This window comes from Monodelphis domestica, chromosome 6 (assembly GCF_027887165.1).
Source record: "Monodelphis domestica isolate mMonDom1 chromosome 6, mMonDom1.pri, whole genome shotgun sequence".
In the NCBI taxonomy this organism is placed as follows: Eukaryota; Metazoa; Chordata; class Mammalia; order Didelphimorphia; family Didelphidae; genus Monodelphis; species Monodelphis domestica.
Genome location: NC_077232.1, coordinates 140,044,276 through 140,071,004, shown reverse-complemented (window position 1 = coordinate 140,071,004; position 26,729 = coordinate 140,044,276). Strand labels below are relative to the sequence as shown.

Sequence of the window (26,729 nt, the reverse complement as noted above, 5' to 3'; positions counted from 1 at the left end):
GCCTCCTCCCCACTTCATACACTTTAATTTGTAACACCACCATATGAATATCATTTACAAATTTCATTAGAGTTGTTTATACCCTTTTTCAAATTTATCAGCTTCAATATTAGCCAGAGCTATGTTAATGGTAACCTCTGAATCACACAGCATTTCCTCTCTCTATTCCTTTCCCTTCCCTCTATAACTAGATATGTTTAGCCTCAGATTTTGTCTTGAAGGAAATATTTACCACGTGTACCTGTAAAGTCAACAAACACATCACTACTGCTCTAATCTTAGGATATGTGAGAAAGAATAGCCAATGGAGGATTTCTTCCTTTCCTTCATCTTCTATTAGAGTGGAAAGAGGATTGAACTTAAGAGTCAGAAGACCTGGATGGGGAGTCCTGATAGCCACTTAGTGGCTATGTGACTTTAGTCAAGTAATATAATTTCTCTAATCCTGTTTTCTTAACTGTAAAATGGGACTAATAATATCTGTATTGCCCATATCACAAAATGTGTGTGAGAAAAGTGCTTTCTTAACTCTAAAGTGCTTGGAAATATGATTACTGTTATTTTGCTTATTCAATTCCCCCTTTTTAAAAAACAAAGAGGTAAAATATTGTATATATGTATAATTTAAATTTATGACTTAAAAAATACGACAACAATTTCTCCTGCCATTGAACCCTCCCTTGGTAACAACGAAACCTGGTAAAGGCAAACCAACAGAATGGCAGAATTTGAGATTTGGAAGAGATCTCCACAGAGGTCTAATCCAACGAGGCTCGCTGTGTGTTACACATCCCCAGAATGATCATCCAGCCTCCAATTGAAGACCAAGGAAAGGAAACTGACCACCTCTCCAGGCAGCCCCATTCCACTTTTGGACAGCACTAAATCTTAGGAAATCTTTCCTGACATCAAGCTTATATTTGACTCTTAGCACCGTATACCCACTACTCCTGGTTCTGTCCTCTAGGGCAAAACAAACAAATCTAAAGTCTCCTCTGCAGGAGAACCCTTCAGTTACTCAGAACGCTGCAATTAAATTCCATCCCACTCTCACCCTCAGCCAAACATTCTCAATGTCTTCTTCAACCAATCTCCATATACAGTGAACTGATTTTTTAAATAATAACTTACAGTCTTCGTATACCCAGTTTATGGATGGAAAAATAGAGAGGCATCTTTTTAGTACAGTCACTCTTAAGCTTAAATGGAATCTAAAAGATGTATCTTGAGCCCTACTTATTCCAGAGAGATTTTTGAATGGCCTTCACCATATTGATTACCATTCTCTGTTCACTCTCCAGCTTATCAATGTCCTTCTTAAACTGTGGTGCCCCAAAATGAACACAACATATATTCCAGATGAGATCTGATGATGGAGTGTACAGTGTGATCATCACCTCCTTATTCCTGGAAGCTAAAAACCTCTGAATGTAGCCCAAGGTTGCCTTTCTTTTTTTGACTGCTACATCACACTGATGATTCCTTGATCTTACAGTCCACTAAAACTCTCAGATCTTTTCATTTTCTAATTGTATCTTGCCATTTCATCCTTGTGAAATTGATGTTATACCCAGGTACAAAACTAGGCATTTATCTCCATTGAACTTCAGTCAAATAGGACCTTTTGGGATCCTAACTTTGTCATCTTGTATATTAGTTATCTCTCCCTGTATATTTTTGGAGCATCCTAGCTATGCCAAGTCATTGATCAAAATGTTAGATTCCTGGGGTGCTCCATTGGAGATTTCCTGCCATGTTGACACTGAACCATTAAAAACTACTCTGGCTCTGGTCATCTAATCAATTCTGAATCAGTCTGACAGTTTTGTCATCTAAATTCCTATTATTCCATCTTCTTCATGAGGGAAGTATAAGATAAATTTTACCTTGACTTTAACAGTTTAAAAAATATATAGTATCTGTAGTATTCTATAAACATCTGCTTACTTAGAAATTCTGTCAAAAGAGTAAATAATGTTAGTCTCTTCTTAATGAAGGCCTACTGGCTCTTTGTAGTCATCATTTTCCATTCTAGATGATCACCAACCATCTCATTAGTCATCTCTTCTAGAATTTCCCCAGGAATTAAAGTCAAGGTCATTGGGTGTTAGTAGTGATGGCAAACCTTTTAGAGACCGAGTGTCAGGCCCTGACCCCACCCCACCCCCAAGTCTGAGTGCCATGCCCACCCCCCAGAGACCAAGTGCCACTCCCTGTGCCCCCTAAGCCCTGCCACCCTCCTTACCCCTGAGCAGGGAGGGAGGAAGTGCTCCCATTGGACTGCTGGGTACAGGGGTGGGTGAAGTGAGGAATGTCCTCAGGAGCATGGAGTGGGGGAGGGGAACAGCTCCGCCCCAAGTCCCTTTGGCTTTCTAGTAACAAACTCTGGTGGGCAATTACAGGCATGCCCACAGAGAGGACTCTGCATGCCCTTTTTGGCATGAGTGTCATAGATTCACCATCACTGGACTATAGATTGGAAAATTGGAATCATCATTTCTAGAGACTTGTGGTACTGCTCTCATTTTCCATGACTTTTCAATATTTCTGACAGTGTCTAGTGCCTATTTTTTCAGTACCTGAGGATGTAGTTCATCTGGGCCAAGTGTCTTAAATTCATCAAGGGCAGTAGTACTCTTATCATCTTCTGAATAATACTGGATATTAACTCCTTATTAGTCACTTTTATTCTGCCTTTTTCAGTGGTGTCAAATGACAAGTACATAACCAACCAAATTCATCCAAAAGAGAAACTAATATGAATTCCCCTGAAATAGAAATATATACATACAATATATCTGTATATATGTGTATATATTGCATATATGATATTGATTGTAAGCATGTCTGATGTGTACAAGTATTGTCAATACATTCTAATTGACAAGTTTCTTTAAAATGCCTGTCCCCAGAGGCAAATCTGAACTGTGCCCATAGCAAGACACCCCAGTACATCCTAATTTCCATGTTGATATATTTCCAGTGGCAGAGGACAGGCTCTTCTAAACTTCAATGGTGGGTACCCTCCTTGGGAGTAGCCACTTTCCCAACTTCATCATTCCAGGAATGTCTTGGGGATTTTACAGTTCATTGTTCTTCTCTCAGGTTGATACACCTACTAGAAGAGCTCAAATTCAATTATTTCTCTGCCTGACATTGATTTTGTTTCTCAAACCATACTGAGGTCTTTTGATATAAGAAATTAACTTTTTCCATCTTTCCTCAAGGAAAAATAGAGAAAAAAGGAAATTTCCCACACATTTGAATGGTAGAGCTTTCTCTCAACTTGCCTTTACTCTCCACTGTTTAGTTTGCAAATAAGAAGCCTTTCCTTAATGTAAAGACAAACTTGGAAGGATTACTTTGTCACAATTAGTATGCTTTCCAGTATCCCACACTTACAAGTAACTTTTGAGATAACCAGTTCTTTCTGATTTCTTTTTTTTAAGTTATTTTAAATACATTTCCATTTTTGTGGTGTTAAAATAGTTTTACATTTTCTAAATTGTATTTCTAAGACTCTCTTGACTATGGTAGGATAGCAATGGAGTGTCTGAAATATCCAATGGCTATTCTTCGTCCTCACCATAGGACAGGCTGTGAGGAATTTATGAGAGGACTCGGATAACAGAGGTATAAGCCTCCATTCCACTGCCAGCTTTTCCCCCAATTTGCATTGATGTCTGGAGCAGACAACTAGTTCGATATGCAATCAGCATATTTAGTGGTTGTTTTTGTTGTTGTTTTACCCTGTGAGCTCATGAGCTGAAGCTGCAACTAGGGTGCTTCAAAACCCACCTAACCCACCCTAGTAATTCCATCTTTTGGAAAAGATTATTACAGTAACTAAAGTGTACTGCTCATAGAAAAAGACGGAGCACCCATCCACGGAGGAATTCAATTCGGCATTTAAATTGGGATATTGACAAAATAAGGCTCTCCAGAGAAAGATACTCAGTAGGGGAAGGACCTTGGAAGCATGTCGCATGAGGAATGATCAAAGGCAGCAGGGACGTTTTATTTTAGAAAAGAGAACATTCGAAGGGATGAGGCCACCACTAGCTTCAACTATTCCAGAGCTGAATAGAACCTCTGAACGCGACTAGTACAACTCCTGGCTGAATAAAGAGCAGATGAGGTTAGACTGTCATGCTCAGCATCAGAGAATAGAAACTAGTGGAAGTCATGAGGTGGGAAGTCTTTCCTCAGCATAAGAAAGTATATTAAACGTTTGCCTGGTGAAATAATGAACTTCCCACTATTGAAAGGGTTTACTGAGAGTCCAGGTAAGCAATCAGTCAGAAGGTTGGAGAGAGGAAGAGGACTCTTGTTGAGATGAATTGATGCTGTGTGGCAGAGGGGAGCCTAGAGCTGGAATCAGAAGACCTGGGTTTGAATGTGACCCTTGCTACTTTTAGACTGTGCATATCCTTGAGTAGATCACTTATTTCCTTTGGACTTCTGCATCTCATGTGTGACAAAATGAGGGGGCTGGACCAGATGGCCTCCACAGTCACTTCCAATTCTAAATCTATGATCCAATGACCCCCAAGTTTCCCGCCCACTCTAAGAATCTATTGGTCACTTGTAATCAATAGCTCTTTGTACCTGGAAAAATGATAAAATGCACCTCCGCAATATATTTGTCTTTAGACTTAGGAGTAGGGACTCCACAAGGGCACAAAATGCTTTTGCTTATTTATAAAAGGAGTACTGGGGCTTTGTGTGACTATTTTAGAGATTCCTCTAGGCACACTCTTACTTTTAAAGATAAGGAACCAGAAAGAATTGTGGTGGCAACATTCCCTCAGATAAAATCTTTGTTGTGTGTGTTGTTTTTCTATAGTGACTCTCCCATTTACCCTAGTAACTTTGCAGCAAGCCAGTGTAAGTATAGAGGAGCCTTATAATAATATTTATATTTATGGAGCACTTTGAGGTTTATGACTACTCTAGAAAGTTGGTAGTAACATTATGATTGTTGCCATATTACAGATGAGAAAACTGAAGTTAAATTCCTTAGCATCATAAGATTTAAATATGGAAAGGACAGTATTGTTCAATCCTTTCAGCTGTGGTTTACTCTTCATGATTCCATTTGGAGTTTTCTAGGCAATGATACTAGAGTTGTTAGCCATTTCCTTCTTCAGTTCATTTTACAGAGGAGGAAACTGAGGCAAATAGAGTTAAGTGACTTGACCATAGTCAAACAGGTGGGAAGTGTCTGAGGTCACATTTGAACTTAGGTCATTTAACCCTACATGAAGTGACTGAGGTACAGAGAATTCCAGTGACTTGACCAAGGTAACTTAAGTAATGAATATCAGAGCTGGGATTTCAATCCATATACTCTGCTTCCAAATCTCATATTCTTTCCTGGGTATCACAGCTACCTCTCCAAGTCTTCATTTTATGAATGAAGGGGAGTTGTGAAGTCATTTGCCTAAATGAACACTTCTACTACGGAGTGAAGAAAAGATTCAAACCTAGATCACCTAACCACCTCTTCTACCCCCCCCCCCCCACCCACCCTTCCATTCTTTGTTATCTCCATTATAACTTACTCCACTTTTTGGTGAGTCTCCTTAAAACTATACCTCCTATCAAAGTGAAGGGGCCATGGGGAGGGGCACGATGGAGCTTCCCTGACCTTTCTGGAGGCCACTTGGTATTCACACTCCTAGCATTATCTTGTACCCTTACTAGAGATCCCATTTCATGCAAAATTTCATCATTTAGGGGGTGGCCAAGCTCTAAGAGATAGTGCCAATTTAGAAGGTACCAGAATCCTTTTCTTAGGACCTCTTATAGATTCACAAGCTAGATCAAAGATTCTATGGCATTTCCCCACCTCTTCTTCCTACACACATGATTTAAATCCTTAGAGTTTGTAAATCACCTGTTTAAATTCAAACATTAAATTTGATGGGAAGACAATATTTGAACTCCTAATGCTTATTTTGTTACTTTTTTTACTTCCCACTTAATACAGCCAGCAGTATACAAATAAGATCTTAAAATACTCTCTATGGTCCTGTGATATTCCACAGTCATAATAAGAACAATCAAGTAAATAACTATTATTATGTGAAAATGTAGCACAGTTAATCCTATTTGAAGGGGATAATCTGCTTCTATTCATAATGGTTTTACTTAATTTAAAACAAAGTTAAAAAAAGAAAAGATACACACTAGCATTGCTATTAAATTTATATCATGAGCCTGGTTTGCCTACACAAAAGAGTGCTGGGGATTCACACTGTGCAAAGAAAAAAAATGATGTTAGAGGAGAAATATCAGTTAACCCATTCTGTTCAGGGTACTCTGAGGGTTTCAGTACATAGAGAATCTCAGGAATCCTTTTATTCTGGGACCTTTGAAATATTAGAGGTAGAAAAGTCAGGTTTTGTTTTTGTTTTTAACATATCCAGCATTTTTGTTAGCAATATTGATTCAATTTTGAGTGGTACAATATTCAATGAATTGCTCCAGCAAATAAACTACTAAAAAACCAAATCAATCAGTCTAAAAAATGAAAATTCAAAACCCTACTATGTCCCAGTAGGTACAATTTTAAGAGAGGAAAATGTAAAAATATAGCCAGGACCTCAAATTGTGAATCTAAATGACAAAACTTAAGAAATGGAGACATAAAAAAATAAGTGTTACTGCTGCCTTTTGCTTTGGCATCACTCTTTTTTTTTTTTGGATCTGTTCTACCTCTGGATTTGAACTTCAGTGTGACAAAGAAAAGCTATTAAGCAGACATCTTCCCCCTCCCCCCCAATAGAAGAACTCTGCTTGGCTGTGTAGAAACATTGTACTCTTGTACATCACTGCCTCTCTGGTAGGAGGATCATTATTGGGTTTCTAGTTACTCCGAATTTAGCGACCTTTTCATTACCAGTGGAGATTTCTTAATAAAGACATGCTGGGTGTGAAGCAAATAACAGAAACTCATCATGCATTTTCTTTTAATTTTCTAGCTGTTGGGAGCCAGATAGTGTTGCCTGTGTACCTCAGTGCTTTACACTGCTTTCTCAACATAACCATCATAATAATGATGGTAAAGTAATAATATTAGCTAGCATTTTACTATATTGGTTTATGCTTTTCAAAGTTCTATACAAATATCTCATTTTATCCTTACTACAATGCTGGGAGGTAGGTGTTGTTGTTCCCATTTTACAGAAGAGGAAACTGAAGCAGACAATTAATTAACTTGCCTAAGGTCACACAACTAGTAAGTATCTGAGGCAGGATTCAAATACTTTTCTTCCTGACACCAGGCTCAGCATCTAGTCACTGTGACAACTAAAAAACCTAGCATGAATGACAGCTAGAGGAGCTTCCATGAAGGTATGGGCCCTCAATGGCCCAACCTCAGGCATAGTTACATTTTTGAACCTTAATCATCTTCCCCATTACTGGTGCTGCCAATGTGGTGCTGTGAATGTCTATTGCATTTAGGTGATGTAGTACACTGTGCAAAGTCAAGAAAATTGGATCATAGGATCATAGAGTTAGGCTCTGAAAGGACCTTAGAAGTCCTACCTTCCTCCTTATTTTCCAGTTGAGGAAATGGGGCACAGAAATGACTTGCCCAAGGTCATTGAACTAGTATGTGCCTCAGACCAGATTTGAACCTGGGCTCTTGGGCTAGTCCTAACCTTTGACCATGTCATTCAGTTAAATTCTACAAATATTTATTAAGTACCTACTATGTGCAAAGTGTTGTAGATTCTAAGATTTAAAAAATGGCATAGTCCAGACCTTTCAAGGGGCTTGTGATCTAATTTGGTGCAGTGTGAGAAATAAAGGTGATATTTGGTGGAAAGCAGTAAGAGGAGGGGTTCAAAATGTTTCAAAAATTTTGAGGAAGCAGAAGTTAATAATCAGTAAAGGGGATTTAGGGAGGCTTTGGGTGCTACCTAGCTGGGCTCAGAAGAAAGAGGAGCGTGTGTGTTTATAAAAATCTTTACTTTCTGTCTTAGAATCAATATTGATTCTAAGGCAGAAGAGTGTTAAGGACTAGGTACTAGGGTTAAGTGACTTGCACAGGGTCACACAGCTAGGAAGTGTCTGAGGCTGGATTTGAACCCTGGACCTCCTGTTTCTAGGCTTGGCTCTCAATTCACTGAGCCACCCAGCTGTCTCTCTCTCTCTCACACACACACACACACACACACACACACACACACATAATATAATATATATATATTTGTATATGTTTATGTATATATGTATGTATCTGATATATGCATTCAACTTTCTAAAAGGCCAAATAATTAAGAAATTATTTATATTAAAAATGAATAATCATTTCCTCCATATTATCTTCTGCTTTCTCTCTCTTCATTTGGTTTTGTGTTTGCCTATATATTTTTTCCTTCCATATAGTCATAGTTGGCATGCGTACCATTCTTTAATCTGACAAGCTTTTATCAAGGGCTCATTACGTGCCAGGCACTGTGCTAGGCAAGAGGGTACAAACCCCAAAGGAAACACTCCTTGCTCTGAGGAGCTTGAATTCTATCAGGCTACACTGCATACTGTACGCTGATGAGTGTCTACAAAGAGGTTTCAAGAGGGAATTCAGAAAGATGACCTGAGCAGAGTCTAGGAGGAGGAAGAGCAGGAATGTTTCTGCTTCTGCTTTTTTCACTTTGCAGTACTCTTTTTTTTTTTAAAGCTGATCTCTATGATTTTTTGGCACAGGGTGCTTCCCATTGAGGAGCATGCCTTAGCAATGCAGAATCGCCTCTTTTCCATAGCTCAGTGTAGAACTGTCAGGGCCACTGGAAGGTTGTGATGACCAAATCTAGACCAGCCCCAAGTCCAGATCTTTTTGACTCCAAGACAATCTCTCTATCCAAGGCACCATGCTGACTCTCATATGTTTCCATATAAAATTTTCCAAATGTTTTGGAAATTATGGAGGAATTATATATAGATAAAATTAAGGAAATTATGTATATCTAATTATAAGGAAATATGTAGATATAATGAAGGAAAGAGCATATTGCCAAAAGGAAGTAGGGAGTGGGAGGGCTATTTACAATTATGTAGTTGCCATCATCCTACAATTCCACATCCAAGAAAGCCCAGAAGAGCAAGGAAGGAGGGAAAGAAAAAAATACATAGAAAACCAACACTCTCTGAATCTGGAAAATGTATTTGAAAACTTTTTCATTTTGGAGATTTGAAATTATGAAGAAATCTCTTTAGTACCTTCTAGCTCCAAATTAATCAAAGTATTTATTAAGCACTTACTACACGGCAGGCACATATTCCCTAGACTGGGAAAATAAATACAGAATGAAACAATCCTGCTCTCAAGAAGTTTACATTTGAGAGGGGAACACAAGAAGTATATATAAAAGCATATACAGTACAAATTTAAAGTCATTAAATACAAGTAAACACTAGGTGGTTTTGGAAGGAGGGAGGGTTCTAGCAGTTGGAGGAAGAAGCTAAAAAGGCTTCCAGAAATACTTAAGCTGTATCTTAAAGGAAAAGAGGGATGCAATGAGGCACAGGTAAGTATCCCATTCCACGCGTGACGGCTGACCAGTACTATGGCACAGAGATGGAGTGTGGTTTGTGTAGGAGGGAGATTGTGGTTATTACTTAAAATCTGGCCTCAGACACTGATGAGCTGTGCAAGCCTGGACAAGTCACTTAACACTCTTTGCCTCAGTTTCCTCCTCTGTAAAATGAACTGGAGAAGGAAATGGCAAACTTTTCAAATATCTTTGCCAAGAAAACCCCAAGTGGTGTCAAAAAGGGACCAACTTGACTGAAAGGACTGAACAAAAGTAGTTTACATATGAGTGGGGTTTCATTGATTATCCCATGCCTTTAAAAGTTATTACTTTTGTTAGCTAAGAATTTCTTGATTGAATTTTTGAGTTAATTGAGTGTAAACTTGGTCTGTACACCTTCTTGAATCCACCAATCTATTCCATGAGTGGCTTGGTTTCATCCTAAGGAATTTGTAGAAGAGTGAGAAGCTGTTTAAGATAGAGAGAGAACAAGAAAGAGATTCTAAGGGTCTGGGAATGAAGATGAAAGAGCAGGACTCAGACCAAGCAAAGCCAAGAGCTGGCAGCTCTTGGGAAACCGAGGAAAGGAAAAATAGTAGGACTGATTAAGCTATAGCTGAGAAGAGATATCTAAGAAGCTCTGGGGCTTATGCCCCAGGGAACCCACCTATACCAGAATATAACCAGTCACTATAACATAATCTGCTGTTTCATTATGTGTGTGTGTGTGTGTGTGTGAGAGAGAGAGAGAGAGAGAGAGAGACAACAGACAGACAGACAGACAGAGACAGAGAGAGAGAGAGAGAGAGATGTAAATATAAAGTTAAGCAGGAAGCCCAACCTCTTTGCCTAAAATGTTAGGAATTTTCTCTGCTAGGAACTTCCTTGTTGTAAATTAGGCATGGTAATTACATACACTTTGAAAAAGTGCTTTAAGTGTTTGTGGCTGTTATTGCTGAATATTAAAAGGATGCCTTAATACTAAAAAGTATCTGTTGCATACATATTTATATTCACATCCTTACTGCATCAGCTAATTCTGATCAGCTTTCTTTCTGAATAAATAAAGAATAAGAATATACAGAAATCACAGAAATTTGAAATCTACATATATATATCTCAAGTCTATCCATCTAAAATATAAAAGCAATAAAAGCAGTATTTGCAGCTATCTATATTCATATCTGTCAAAAATATAAAAATTATAAGAGCAGTATGAATAATGAGTGGTCTTTAAAAGGAGTCCAAATAATATTAGTTATGCTACTAGGTATATAACTTTTCCAATCATTAACCAATTGGTGAGCATTTACATTATTTGAATGTTTTTATAATTATAAGAAGTGTTATCCTATGTGTTTTTTTTTTGCTAAAAGAAAAGGATTTTTTTTTTTAATCCAACCCACTTTTCTCTGGGTTTCATTTTTTTCCAATGAGGAAGTTGGACTAAACGATAGTTACACTGTCCTTCAACTTTTAAATTTTGGGATCATAGAGTTAAATTTAGAGTAGAGGACTTGAGTTCAAATCTTGCCTAGGCTACTAGTTTGGATTACTTACTGTTTGACTTCCAGCCTTGAGAGGCTCTCTAAGGTCCCTTCCAACCCTAAATCCCATGCAACACTTCCACAGGGCAGATTTTACCTTAACCTCTAGCTTGGAAAGTGGTTGTTTTGAGCATACTAAGTCTGCCATAGATATGTAAACAGCTCCATTCAGTGAAAGTCTGAAGTAAACATTTTCTCTCTAAGATAAGCCTTTGTTTGTACAAACAATCTAAGAACCCTGTATATTTAGGCCAAAAGATGGTGTGTAGTTTTTCCACCATTGGGCTATTTCCAAATCATTTTCCTTTTAAGTTATTTATGGATCTTTGCACTCAAGTGGAAACCTTGAAGTCTTTCAATTCTGCCTGGAACAAGAGAAAGTTTGGGGAACCTTTCTGTCCTGAAACCACTCCAGGATCTTAAATTTCTCTTAATGTGGAACCAGATTCTGTCAGTGGCCCTACTGACTTCCTGGTTGTAAATTAGGGACCTTAAAAAGGTGCATGAAGTCTTTCAGGCCACTAGTGCAGGATACTAAAGTAGTGATTTATGTTACAGGGCTCCAGTGGCATGACAAGTGTTTAGGTACTGGGAGAATCTGGCTCCTTGAGCAGAGCAATAAAATTAGAGCCAGGCAGAAAGCATTGGAACACCATGCAAGGTCAAAGGGTTCCATCCTTTGAAGAAGTATTTTATGATATCAAAATATAAAACAACAAGAAACAAAGCTAGAAACGGTAGAATTCATTGGGAGCTCATGAGCAAGCAGAAGAAGGTGAGCAGTTATCTCTTAGTTTCTCCTTTGGGTACCTTCCCACAAGGAAAACCACAGAGAGAACACTAAGGCTCTTACAAGGTAATGACCACATTGGAGCATCTGGGGATGCATCCCTAGGTGGGGTCCAGCTAGAAATTTCTTCCACCTGCAATTTTCAAGGTGGGAAGACAGAGGATCTGAGGAGTCATTAGCATCTGCTATTCTTCTGTCATTTGGGAAGAAGCAACAATGAGCAAAACAGTAAATGACCTTCTTGGGTTAAATCAGTGGAGGACTTGTTGGGCTATATTTCCTTCATCTCCCATCACTGGCCAATTGAGCTCTTCAATCCTCCTGGGGATGTTGTAACAACCTTTTTTGGTTGGACAGCTCATTCAAACACTGTTACCATTTCAGGAACCCCACTAGAACAACCTTCTTGCATTTAGCCCTGTGTCTTCCTATCTTTTACTTAGTATACAATTTAGTTAAAGGCTAACCAGCATGGTACTATGGAAAGAGTGTTGGCTTACAAGTTAGAGAACCTTGATTCAAATCCTACCTTAGACTGGGCAAGTCATTTACCTCAGGTTCCTCCTCTGTAAATTGAGAGGAGTTGAACTTTGGTTTTTAAGTTCTTTTCCCATTTTAGAGTTATGATTTTAACCTAGTTTTTCTTAGTTGTTTCAAAAAATAATCATAAGCTTATAAATTTGCATAATATATTCTCTATCATTAATTTCAGTCTGGAACTATAACTTAATTGGTGTAGCACTCCCCGCCCCCCAAATAAAACAAAACCCTCTACCAGTTCAGACCTGTAATTTTTCCACATAGTCTTAGAGAGTTGATTGGGGACACTGAAAGGTTCCATGTCTCAGTGTTTTATTTTGTTGTTTTTCAGTTTTTCTGACTTTATTACCCCATTTGGATTTTCTTGGCAAAGATGCTGGAGTGGTTTGCCGTTTCCCTTTACAAATCATTTTATAGATGGGGAAACTGAGGCAAACAGGGTTAAGTGACTTGTGTGACCACAGATAGTAAATCACTGAGTTCAGATTTGAACTCAGGTCTTCCTGACTCCAGTTTTGCTCTCTCTATCCACTATGCCACCTAGCTCCCCTCAGAGATCTATTTAGGGGTTCACAATTCATCTGTGTCAAAGGCAAAGCTCAAAACCAGCTCTCTTCTACACCACACTTCCTTTCACTCTGTGTCTGTGTCTTTCAAATATTGTTTTTTGAGAGAGAAGAAACAAAAAGGAACGGTGATAGATCCCAAAGGGTTAACTGTTTTCCTCCTTGTTCTTACCTGTCAGTGCATTCTTCCTTCGTAAATCACTGAACTATTTAGTTTTATTAACCAGACTTTGTTTTTCTATGGTACCTTTCTTCTGAGGTACTCCGAGTACTCTACAGATATTAGCTCATTCTTTCCACACCCATGTGATGAAGTTAAGAGGACAAATATAATTGTCCCTATTCTAATTGATGGAGAAATGGAGGCCAACAAATGCCAACTAACTCACTCAAGGCTATATGTCAGCTCCACAGTGCCGCAGGCTTTAATGGCACAGGCTTCCAAAGCATAGTCTACTTCCCTGCCCACTGGACTACATGGCATTGTGCCCACCAGAGGTCTGAACCTTCACTTTATGTGATTTAGATTCTTTGTGTCTTTCCCCTTTAGGTCTGTGGATGGCTCCTAGGATATATTAACTGACTGCATAAAGAGCTGCCTTTTGACTGGCTTTTGGTCCCATCATCTCCTCACCAGTCATGATTCAGCCAGACCCTTCTGAAGACATGGAGCCCAGCCCTGAAGCACTATGTGCCATCTGTGGCCAAGTCCACTCCCCAGAGGAGAACCATTGCTACAGCTACGCAGAGGAAGTAGATGACGACCTCATCTGCCACATCTGTCTGCAAGCTCTGCTGGAGCCCCTGGACACTCCCTGTGGTCATACCTACTGCACGCTCTGCCTCACAAACTTCTTAGTGGAAAAAGACTTTTGCCCTGTGGATCGCAAGACCATCATATTACAGCACTGCAAAAGATCCAGCATCCTAGTCAATAAACTCTTGAATAAACTAATGGTGACCTGCCCTTTCACAGAACACTGTTCCGAGGTTCTGCAGCGCTGTGACCTCGAGCACCATTTTCAGACCAGGTAAGTCCTCTTATTTCTTTATTTTTTTTCCAAGCAGCTTCAGGAAATCCCAGTAGTCCAGGAGAACGAGGAATCTACCTCCACCTCCAAAAGTCATGGCTGTCTGACTGGCTTCAAGGGCATTCAACAGATAAGGAGAGGCTGATATCTTTATTCGGTATATAACACATGGAAAATTCATCTGGAGTGGGAAAACTTTTTAGGTGGAGACACACACACAGATCATGTTGAAATAAGATTGATTTCTTCTTACATCATCAGAGCTGAGCCTTCCTTATAATAAAGGGCATTTAAGTAAAAACAATACAGAGACTTCATCTGAAAAATGTATGTAGCTTCGTCCCAGCACCATCACTGCCATCCTCAAGGGAAGGGAAGTGTGTAGCGTTATCTGAAAGTTACAATTTTATCTCCAGATTTACTCCCCCACAACTATTCTGAATTTTAAAACTGAGGATGCTCTCCTGTCTCTTAGGGTTCCAAGGACTGAGGTTTGACCCAGGCAGACATAGTATTTACCTTATATGAGAACTGTAACGGTTCACATGATTATTTTTTGAGGTGAAGTCAAGAATGGCTTTTTCAAGCTAGTTGAAGGAAAAATGTTACTGTATTCTGAGTGATCTTCTATGTCTAGGACCATCCAGTGAGTAATGCGATGTGTTGGGTTTTGCTGCTTCATGAGTTCACTCACTAGTGATGTTTGCTGGCCAGTTGTGCTATGCGGCTGTACAATTAGGGTGCTGGGCATCATTCACCTGTGTGATCTCCAGGACAAGCACTGGGTTCAGCCCTGCAACATATTCTCTTCTTGGAATGGTCACAATTCTCCGTAAAGGTTGAATGATAATAAATGATACCCATCATTCTGGAGGAGACTGATACTTATCAGGAATGAAAGACTAATAAGAGGCTTTTTCTTTGGAAGGTCATATAATTATATACACATTCTAAACCTATGATTTCAGTGATCCACAGTGCCTGGCATTTTTTGTTGTTGTTATTTGTTGTTGTTGTTGTTATTATTTGATTATTTCAGTTGTGTCCATTTCTTCATGACCACATTTGGGGTTTTCTTGGCAAAGATACTGGAGTGGGTTGCCATTTCATTCTCCAGCACATTTTATATATGAGGAAACAGGGTTAAATAACTTGCCCAGGGTCATGCAGCTAGGAAATAAGTATCTGAAACTAGATTCAAACTCAGGAAGATAACTCTTCCTGACTTCAGGCCCTGGTGCTCTATCCATAGTGCCACCTAGTTGTCCTTGTACACAGAAGGTGCTTAATAAATGTTTCTTGGCTGACTGACTCCAAGTCTATATGTATAGGTGCTTACTTTGGGCTTTATAGTCTTAGTTGCCATGGGGATGCAGGTTTTAAGTGGCTCATCATCAGTGAGTACACAGCCAGGATGTATCAAAGGCAGGACTTGAATCCAGGTCTCCCAGATTGAGACAAATCTTTTCCCACTATGCTACAGCAACAATAACAACTGACATTTCTAATGAAGTTTACAAAATGACTTACATATATTATCTCATTTGTGGCATATGACAACCTTTTGAAATAAGTACTACAGATGTTACTATTGTTATTATTACCATTTTACAAACGAGGAAACAGAGAGGCAAAGGTGGGAAAGTGGCTTGCCCATGGTTATCTAGCCAGTGCCAGAAGCATTATTTCAACACCACTCTCTGCTATAACATGCTGTCTCTTTGTATCCATATGTTTTAAGGACAGGAATATGGGCTGGCATCCATCAGGTAACATAAGACGATTCTATAGGCTAGAACTTGGTAATGCCCAGTCGTTTGTTGAGGAATTTCCTTTAAGGAAGGAAGGAAACAAACTTTGACCTGAGTGCAATTCTAAACCACCATATGCTCCCCAAGCAAAATATGGCAGCAAATGACAATTTTCCCCAAAATGTGTAGCATTAGTGAAGACGCAGCTGGGTGACTGAGTGGATCAAGAGCCAGGTCTAGAAATGAGAGATCCTGATTTTCAATCTGACCTCAGATACTTCCCAGCTGTGTGACCCTGGGCAAGTCACTTAACCCCCCTTGTCCAGCCCTGACCATTTTTCTGTCTTGGAAACAATACACAGTATTGATCCTAAGATGGAAGGTAAGGGTTTTTTTTTTTTTAATTACATTGGAGATCTATAAAAGTTAAAAGCAGGGATACTGACTAAATATCAATAGCATGGTATGGGAATTGCATTCTAGTGTGGACATGAAGAATGACCAGATACCAACTGGACAGAACTTACTTAATCCCCACTCCTACCTCAGTTTAAAGACTCAGGTAGTGTTCTGCAGAGCATCATATCAAAAAATACCAGGAATAGGACTGAACCCCCAAATGGATTTGAATCATGTCACTTCCTTAGAGCCTCCCCTGGGAGCACTGATCATAAATATTTTAGGTAAATAGTGGAAATATTGTAAACCTCATTTTACAGAAGAAGAAATTGACACTCAGAGTCTAGAATCATACTTCTCTACTTTTGATTGTTCAATCAAGTGATTTAGATTGATGTGAGGTGACACAGTGAAGGAAAGATCAGTGGGCAACTAACTAGGTGGCACCATCTGAATTCAAATCTGGCTAGGTGATCCTGGGCAAGTCACTTAACCTCTATCTCAGTTTGTCTTTATTTGATTTATTTATTTTTAAACCCTTACCTTCTGTCTTGGAACCAATACTGTGTATTGGTTCCAAGGCAGAAGAGTGGTAAGGGCTAGGCAATGGGGGTCAAGTGACTTGCCCAGGGTCACACAGCTAGTGTGTAATTAGAATCTGTTACCCTAAAAACTACAATCCCCAGCAAAGCTATGATTCCCAGAACCCCACTCAGTTCCTGTTATTACGTGCTGATGTAGGCAGGATATAAATTGGGTGGAGGTCTCTCTTGCCCTTCCTGTCGCAGCTTTGGTGGAGCAGGGATTTTTGAGCAGGTAGAAAAACTTAGTCACATGGTTCTATTTTGTCAGATAATAAACTTTATAAAATAATACTTGAAGTATTGGACATTAATTTAAATCCTACACTAGAAGTTTCTGAGATCAGATTTGAACCCAGAACTTCCTATCTCTGGGCGTGGCTTTCAATCCACTGAGCCACCCAGCTGCCCCCTCAGTTTGTCTTTAAAATAGTGATAATAATAGTATCAACTTCCCAAAGTTGTTGGGAAGATTAAATGAAATCATGACACAGTGGAACTGTACATTGGCTCTGGGAGGGGTGTGGGGGGAGGGGATGGAAAGCATGAATCTTGTAACCATGGGAAAATATTCTAAATTAATTAAATATTAAAAAAAGATTAAATGAAATAATAATTGTAAAGCACTTAGCACAGTGCCTGGAACATGGTAACCACTATACTAATGTTAGCTTCTATTATTATTATAGCTCCTAGCACAGGCTCAGCACATAGCAAGTGCTATATAAATTTGAGCTATTATTGTCTTTGGGACTGGAGTCTGAGACCCTGGGTTTGAATCTACCTCATATTGCTTATCAATACTGTGGGACTCAGTTTCCTTGCCTGCAAAATGAGTGGGTTGGGCTAGAGTATCTCAGAGATCTTCTAAATCTATGGTCTTAAGTATCTGAGCTAGGTCTTGAGCTCAAGTTTCCTACCTCAAAGAACAGTACGCTTGGCACTGCATGTTGCCCTTTTAGGAAGAAAGTTCCCTCTTCAGTGAATCCTTGGTTTTTGCTTGAGCCCTTCCACATTTGGGTTTTCTAAGTGGGTTAGGATAGCATTTCTTTTCTTTTTCTTTTTTTAAAATTTTATTTAGTCAATTTAGAACATTATTCCTTGGTTACAAGAATCATATTCTTTCCCTCCCTTCCCTCCCCCCACCCTTCCTGTAGCTGACATGCAATTCCATTGGGTATTACATGTGTCCTTGATCAGAACCCATTTCCGTGTTGTTGGTGTTTGCAATAGGATGATCATTTAGGATCTATGTCCCCAGCCATATCCCCTCGACCCATGTGATCAAGCAGTTCTTTTTCTTCAGTATTTCTACACCCACAGTTTTTCCTCTGAATGTGGATAGTGGTTTTTCTCATAGATTCCTCCAAATTGTTCAGATCACTGCATTGCCACTAATGGAGAAGTCCATTACATTCGATTGTGCCACAGTGTATCAGTCTCTGTGTACAATGTTCTCCTGGTTCTGCTCCTCTCACTCTGCATCACTTCCTGGAGGTTGTTCCAGTCTCCATGGAATTCCTCCACTTTATTATTCCTTTGAGTGCAATAGTATTCCATCACCAACGTATACCACAATTTATTCAGCCATTCCCCAATTGAAGAGCATCCCCTCATTTTCCAATTTTTTGACACCACAAAGAGCACAGCTATGAATATTCTTGTACAAGTCTTTTTCCTTATTATCTCTTTGGGGTACAAACCCAGCAGTGCTATGGCCGGATCAAAGGGCAGGCAGCCTTTTATCGCCCTTTGGACATAGTTCCAAATTGCCCTCCAGAATGGTTGGATCAATTTACAACTCCACCAGCAGTGCATTAATGTCCTAGCTTTGCCACATCCCCTCCAGCATTCATTACTTTCCTTTGCTGTCATGTAAGCCAATCTGCTAGGTATGAGGTGGTACCTCAGAGTTATTTTGATTTGCATCTCTCTGATGATAAGAGATTTAGAACACTTTTTCGCGAGCTTATTAATGGTTTTGATTTCTTTGACTGAAAATTGCCTATTCATGTCCCTTGCCCATTTATCAATTGGAGAATGGCTTGATTTTTTTTTGTACAATTGATTTAGCTCTTTGTAAATTTGAGTAATTAGACCTTTGTCAGAGGTTTTTGTTATGAAGATTGTTTCCCAGTTTGTTATTTCCCTTCTGATTTTAGTTACATTGGTTTTGTTTGTACAAAACCTTTTTAATTTGATGTAATCAAAATTATTGATTTTACATTTTGTGATTTTTTTTCTAGCTCTTGTTTGGTTTTAAAGTCTTTCCTTTCCCAAAGATCTGATAAGAATACTATTCTGTGTTCACATAATTTACTTATAGTTTCCTTCTTTATGTACAAGTCATTCACCCATTCTGAGTTTATCTTGGTGTAGGATGTGAGGTGTTGATCCAAACCTAATCTCTCTCACACTGTCTTCCAGTTTTCCCAGCAGTTTTTATCAAATAGTGGATTTTGGTCTCAAAAGCTGGGATCTTTGGGCTTGTCATAGACTATCTTGCTGAGGTCACTTACCCCAAGTCTATTCCACTGATCCTCCTTTCTGTCTCTTAGCCAGTGCCAAATTGTTTTGATGACTGCTGCTTTGTAATATAGTTTGAGATCTGGTACTTCAAGGCCACCTTCATTTGTGGTTTTTTTTTCATCATTTCCCTGGATATCTTTGATCTTTTGTTATTCCAAATGAACTTTGTTAAGGTTTTTTCAAATTCAGTAAAAAAGTTTTTTGGAAGTTCAATGGCACTAAATAAATAGATACGTTTGGGTAGGATGGTCATTTTTATTATGTTAGCTCGTCCTTCCCATGAGAAGTTAATGTTTTTCAAATTTCTCAGATCTAGTTTTAGTTGTGTGGAAAGCGTTTTATAGTTGTGTTTATATAGTTCCTGTGTTTGTCTTGGCAGATAGATTCCTAAGTATTTTATATTGTCTAGGGTGATTTTGAATGGAATTTCTCTTTCTAATTCCTACTACTGAGATGTGTTGGAGATATATAGAAATGCTGATGACTTATGTGGGTTTATTTTGTATCCTGCAACTTTGCTAAAGTTGTTGATTATTTCCAACAGCTTTTTAGTTGATTGTCTAGGATTCTTTAAGTAAACCATCATATCATCTGCAAAGAGTGACAGCTTGGTCTCTCATTGCCAATTTTAATACCTTCAATTTCTTTTTCTTCTCTAATTGCTACTGCTAGTGTTTCTAGTACAATGTTAAATAATAGAGGTGGTAATGGGCATCCTTGTTTCACTCCTGATCTTATTGGGAATGCATCTAGTTTATCCTCATTGCAGATGATGTTGGCTGATGGTTTTAGATAGATACTGTTTATTATTTTTAGGAAAGACCCTTGTATTCCTATGCTTTCTAGTGTTTTTAATAGGAATGGGTGTTGTATTTTATCAAAGGCTTTTTCTGCATCTATTGAGATAATCATGCAATTTTTGTTTGTTTGCTTGCTGATATGGTCAATTATGTGGATGGTTTTCCTGATATTGAACCATCCTTGCATTCCTGGCATAAATCCCACCTGATCATAGTGAATAACCCTCCTGATCACTTGCTGGAGTCTTTTTGCTAGTATCCTATTTAAGATTTTTGCATCTATGTTCATTAAGGAGATTGGTCTGTAGTATTCTTTCTCCATTTTTGACCTGCCTGGCTTTGGAATCAGTACCATATTTGTGTCATAAAAGGAATTTGGTAGAACTCCCTCTTCACTTATTATGTCAAATAATTTGTATAATATTGGGATTAGCTGTTCTTTGAATGTTTGATAGAATTAAATTGTGAATCCATCAGGCCCTGGGGATTTTTTCTTAGGGAGTTCTTTGATGGCCTGTTCAATTTCTTTTTGTGATATGGGATTATTTAAGAATTCTATTTCCTCTTCTATTAATCTAGGCAGTTTATATTTTTGTAAATATTCATCTATATCACCTAGATTGCCATATTTATTGCCATGTAATTGGGCAAAATAGTTTTTAATGATTGCCTTAATTTCCTCTTGATTGGAGGTGAGTTCTCCCTTTTCATCTATGATACTGTTAATTTGGTTTTCTTCTTTTCTTTTTTTTAATTAGATTGACCAGTACTTTGTCTATAGTGTTTGGTTTTTCAAGATACCAGCTTCTAGTCTTATCTGTTAGTTCAATAGTTGTATTGCTTTCAATTTTATTAATCTCTCCCTTAATTTTTAGGATCTCTAATTTGGTTTTCTTCTGGGGGTTTTAATTTGTTTGCTTTCAAGTTTTTTAATTTGCATGTGCAATTCATTAACCTCTGCCCTCCCTAATTTGTTAATTTATGAACTCAAGTATATAAATTTTCCCCTGCGTACTGCTTTGGCTGTATCCCACAGAGTTTGAAAGGATGTCTTATCATTATAATTTTCTTCAATGAAATTATTAATTGTTTCTATGATTTGTTCTCTAACAGCTTTTTGGAGAATCATATTATTTAATTTCCAATTTATTTTTGATTTGGCTCTCCATGTACCCTTACTGATCATTATTTTTGTTGCCTTATGATCTGAAAAGGATGATAGGTATTTAAACAAATTCTGCTGCTATTTTCCCCAGGAATCTTGCATTCTGTAAGCAACTTTATTGATTTATTTAAAATTTTTATTTTATTTTAAAGAAATATTATGATTCATTTTCTTTCCCTTTCCTCTTCCCTTCCCCCTCCCAGAGCCAACAAATAATGCCACTCAATTGTACAAAATTTGATACCTATTTCTATATTATTCACTTAGTAATCAACTTTAATCAATAGACATTAGGTGTACCAAGATGAATAGAAATCGTTGGGTGAAAATGCTATTCTCTGCTTAGTCATAGGGTTCCAAATGACTTTGCCTTATGCAGAGGGCCTGGCCAGAGGGCTCTCTGGTGACTGTTTCAGATTCTAAATCCCAGAACTCTCTTGAGGGAGCTTTGAGACTGTGAGCTACTCTTTGGAAGCCTCTGACTAATTCCCTTGACCTCTGACCTTCCCAAAGCTCACACACTGTCATTGAAGGAACAACTGGCAAAGGGTTTCCAATAGAGATGATTGGCTTGTTGGTCAAATAGTGGCAGCCTTCCCCAAGAAGCAGAAAGGCCTTGCTAAGACTTTTGCCGTAAAGGGAGAAGTAGTTAAGTCAATCTAAGGCACCTCTTGACCCTGGGAATCCACCCTGTTTGAAGAGGGTGTGTAGAGGTCATGCTTTCATTTCACTGATATTAAGAGGACGTGTAGTGAAACCAAGACCTTGGCTGTCCTTCAAAATCCCTGTTAATATAGTATTCATTGAGTAACCACAATAGATGAGTTTCTGAAGAAGGTAGAAGAAGCTATACAAAGATGTGATTGTTTCTTTGAAGAAATGGCATTTTGAGTTTCATTTGAAAAATTGTCTCTCTTAATGCTATCTTGTTGTTTTTATCTCCTCCTCATAATATCCCCTCATCCCTATGTACTTTTGGCTCTTAAAACAAAAATAAAAGAGAGAAGAAAACAAGCAATTCAATAAAGCTAACCAACATATCACCGAGTCTAATGCATAGTATTGGAGCTTTGTGGTCCCCCCAACTCTTTGAAGAAGGGGGAGGTGCTTTTTCTCATTTCTTTGGAGACAAGCTAGGTCATCATTACTCCACAGTGAAGAATTGGCATGTTAAAAAGAAGAGAGAAAGCACATATCTTGCTGTATCAATAATACATAAATTCATGATTATATTGATTAATAAGATAATTAATAGAATGAAGGACATGGAATTAAGAGTGACTGGGGAAGGCTTCTTCTTCTTTTTTTAAACCCTTATCTTCCATTTTGTTGTCAATACTAAGAATTAATTCCAAGGCAGAAGAGTGGTAAGAGCTAGGCAATTGTAGTTAAGTGACTTGCCCAGGGTCACACAGCTAGTAAGTGTCTGAGGCCAGATTTGAACCCAGGACCTTGTCTCTAGGCCTGGCTCTCAATCAACAGAGCCACCCAGCTGCCTCCAGGGAAGGTTTCTTATAGAAGATGACATTTTAGCTGAGACTTAAAGTGAAGCAAGGAAGTCAGTAGTTGGAGTAGAGGAGGAAGAGCATTCCAGGCATGGGGGAAAGCCAAAAAAATTGCCCAGAGCTGAGAAATGGAATGTCTTTATGGAAGAGCCAGGAGGTCAGTTGTTGCTGGGTTGAAGAGTACTCATAAACTAGCTGCTGGGGAGTATCCAGAAAAGGATAACCAGGATGATGAAAGCGGAAATCTTGATATATGAGAATTGGTTGACAGAACTGGAGATGTTTGGTCTGGAGAAGAGAAAGTCAGGGGAACAAGGACTGTCACAGGGAAGATGAATTTTGTTGTTGTTCAGATGTTTCAGTCTTGTCCAATTCTCCACGATCCCATTTGGGGCTTTCTTGGCAGAGATGATGGAATAGTTTACCACTTCCTTCTCCAGCTTATTTTCCAGATTAGGGAACTGAGGCAAACTGGGCTAAGTGACTTGCCAGCAAACCTAGGAAGTATCTGAAGACATAATTTGAACACAGAAAGATGAGCCCTTCTGACTCCAGTCTGGCACTCTCTCCTCTGTGCTACCTAACCAGTAGTATTACCCTTTCACAAATTCTATTTTCAGCCATATTAGCCCACTTGCTTTTCTCACATACCATGCTATTTCTCCTGTCTCTTTCCCTCACATTGGCTATGTCTACAATCCTTTCCCTCCTGAGTCTCATGTGCTGTCCATAGCTTCATACAAGAATTAGCCCAAGTGCTATCCTTTTCAGGAATCCTTTCCTAGTTCCCCTACCTTCTGGTGCCTTCCATTCAATGTCTTCATGTCTGCTTTGTATGTGTCTGTTTTATAATGTAAGTGCATGTAGTCCTCAAATAGAATGTCAGCTCCCTGAGGATAAGTTCCTTGTTGTTTTTGTTTGTATGTAGTTAGCATTGTGCTTTTCATATAGTACACACTTCTTTTATACCCTTACCTTCCTTCTTAGAATCCACACTTAGTACTGGTTCCAAGGCAAAAGAGCAGTAAGAGCTAGGCAACTGGAGTTAAATGACTTGCCTAAGGAAACAAATCTAGGAAGTGTTCGAGGTCACATTTGAACCCAGGACATCCCATCTCTCAACCTGGCTCTCTTTCCACTGAGCCACTTAGCTCCCCCTAGTACACATTTAAGAAATGCTTGTTGGTTGATTTGATTGAATTGAGGAGTGGGTTTTCTGTCCTAAAAGACAATAGAACCATTAGAAAAACACGAAGAGCTTCCATTTTCACAGCTCTATGTGCTTTCCTGTCCATTAACATTCCATCCTCATGAAATATGCTGGGGTAGTCGTACAGGTATTATTATCCCCATTTTACAAATCAGGAGGCTTGAAGGCCACAAAATTACTTGGCCAAGGTGAGTAGTGGAAACAGGATAGGAACCCAGGTGTCACGACTCCCTTCCTGGGGATTACCGCCATACTATGCAGGCTGTCTTTCTGTCACTGATGGCATAAGCATTGGCCAACACCCATCTTCCTTTATCCCTAGATAATTGGACTTTAAGGACTAAAGTATAGCTATTTGAGCCCAAATTCCTAGCAGTCAACCTCATAAGCTTTTTTCCTTTCCCTATGAGCTATGATTTGTTATGACTGCATAGTTTGGTGCTTGTTATTAATAGAACCATTTATCTTGCTGCTGAGTCAGTTTAACTAAGTTGGTAAAGGCAACTCGGCTTGAGTTGGCCAACTGGATTCCAGACTCACTTCATGAGTCTTGGATGCAGGAAGGACATTCTCTACAGGTAGCTGTTTAGATGACATAATCAGAATGGAGGTAAACAGGACCTAGTATCTCAATGAATCACAGAACCATTGTGCTGGGAAAACCCTGAGATCGTCAGCTCTTCTGCGTTTAGACACAGAAACTTTGATTCCCATTTTGGCAGAGGAGACAACTTAGGTCAGAGAAGTTATGGGACTTTCTTGGGGTCAGCTGGTAAGGGACAGTATCGTTTTCAATCAATTGGTAGAGAAGAAGGAATCCCCATGATTCCATTGAGCTCTCCATTCATTGCTCCGCCATATTGTTAGAACTTCATGTTCCCTCGGTGTTCTTTGTTATCCTACAAAAAAGAAACACAGATGACTGTTTTCTAGGAACAATTTTCAAAATTAACCAGGAAGTCAATTTCTTTTTTTTTAAAACCTCACCTTCCATCTTGGAATCAATACCGTATATTGGCAAGGCAGAAGAGTGGGAAGGGCTAGGCAATGGGGATCAAGTGCCTTGCTCAGGGTCACACATCTAGGAAGTGTCTGAGACCAGATTTGAATCTAGGACCTCCCATCTCTAGACCTGGTTCTCAATCCACTGAGCCACCCAGCTGCCCCCAGGAAACCAATTTCTAAGATTAAATTTGTTGATCACAGCTTTAAAAAATGTTAATTTTGTAAGCCACAAAATGTCTGATATGATAAATAGAAAAGTACACGAATCCCTAAGTACAATGGCCGACTTGCATGGCACTCCATCTCCCACTGCCCTGCCTTTGCATTGGCTGTGCCCCGGGCTTGATGTGTTTCCTCATTTCTACCTCTTAGTTTCCTTGGCTTCCTTCAAAGCTCAAACATTCTTTTTTCTATCACCTCTTCTTTCCTCACCCAGCTGCTAGTGCCTTCCCCTCTGATACTATATCCTATGCACTCTGTATATATCTAGTAGTTTATGTGTTGTCTTATATGTGAACTCTTTAAAGAGAGGGACTGGGATTTTTTGGTTTTGTTTTTGCTTCTCTTTGTATCTTCAGTATTTAGCTCAGGACCAGGCACATGGTTGATTGTTGTTGTTCAGTTGTTTTTCACTCATATCCAACTCTTTGTGACTTCATTTGGGTTTTTCTTGGCAGGGACAATGCAGTGGATTCCCATTTCCTTCTTGAGCTCATTTTACAGATGAGGAAACTGAGGCAAATAGGGTAAACTGACTTGCCCAGGGTCATATAGCTAGTAAGTGTTGCAGACTGGATTTGAATTTAGTCTTCCTGACTCCAGAGCTGGAGCTCTCTCCCACCTGGAGCTCTAGTCATGTAGCTGCCATGTAGCATTCAATGGCAAGTGCCAGGGTCCAGGATCGGTCCAAAGACGAGCCCATCCATTTCTTGCAGTGGTTCACCTATAGCTTGTGGCAGAATTCCTTTTCCTGTTGCATGCTTACTCATGCTCTGTGGGGTGGGGGGTGGATGTGCCATGCTCTTACTCTCCTGATAACCCATCTGCTTCTGGCCAGTGATGTAAATGTACCAGCTGCTTCCAAAGAACCACTCTGAATGCTGCAGGAGGAAGAGGCCGGTCGAGCATCAGTCTGCTCTGCAGTCTAGCCCTGTGTTCCCCAGTCAGTCGCCCGGTGCTGCCTCGCCTCGCCTCGCCTGAGATCCCATGTCTGAGAATCAGACGGAGTAATCCTCTTACAAGCCAGTGATCTCTCCTTGTAGCTTAGTGTCAGGCTTTAGGCTGCTGCAGGATGGGCTGCTGACTGATGGTGCCTGGGAAAGCTTTGCTTAAAGGACGCTTGGCCAGAAGAGGAGCTGGAAGCTTGGTGTCCCCACGGTGGCCAGGAAGAAACCACAGGAAATGAAGGCTCTCCTCTTACTGGTCTTGCCTTGGTTAAGTCCTGCCAACTACATTGACAATGTGGGCAATCTTCACTTCCTGTACTCAGAACTGTGAGTACTCACAGTGGCTGTGTGAGTGTGTGAGTGTGAGTGTGTACATGCATGCCTGTGGGGCTGGGGCTCCCTCTGATTCTGCCTAGCCTCTTGAGGTGGATAAATCCTATGTGCCCATCATGCCTGATGGAACAAAAGCTCCTGCCTGCATCTTAAAGCAACATGGCTGATTAGACAAACCAACCAAAAACTCTGTGCCTGATTGAACAAACACATACACACACACACACACACACACACACACACACACACACACACTAAACAGCAAG

At 39.4% G+C, this 26,729-nt stretch overlaps 1 protein-coding gene across 8 annotated transcripts in view; it reads left to right on the top strand.

Moving 5' to 3' along the window:
* Nucleotides 1–26,729, top strand: part of LNX1 (ligand of numb-protein X 1) — a 254,018-nt gene that overhangs the window by 103,525 nt on the left and 123,764 nt on the right. For 6 of the 8 annotated variants that reach the window (XM_016423250.2, XM_056802619.1, XM_056802620.1 and 3 more), the window contains one exon: nucleotides 13,539–14,019. In XM_016423250.2, coding sequence (XP_016278736.2) covers nucleotides 13,628–14,019 — 392 coding nt within the window. In that variant the 5' untranslated portion in view covers nucleotides 13,539–13,627. Of the gene's footprint in view, nucleotides 1–13,538; nucleotides 14,020–25,371; nucleotides 26,458–26,729 lie in introns of those variants that run through there. The other 2 variants (XM_056802622.1, XM_003341423.4) reach the window with 2 other exon arrangements.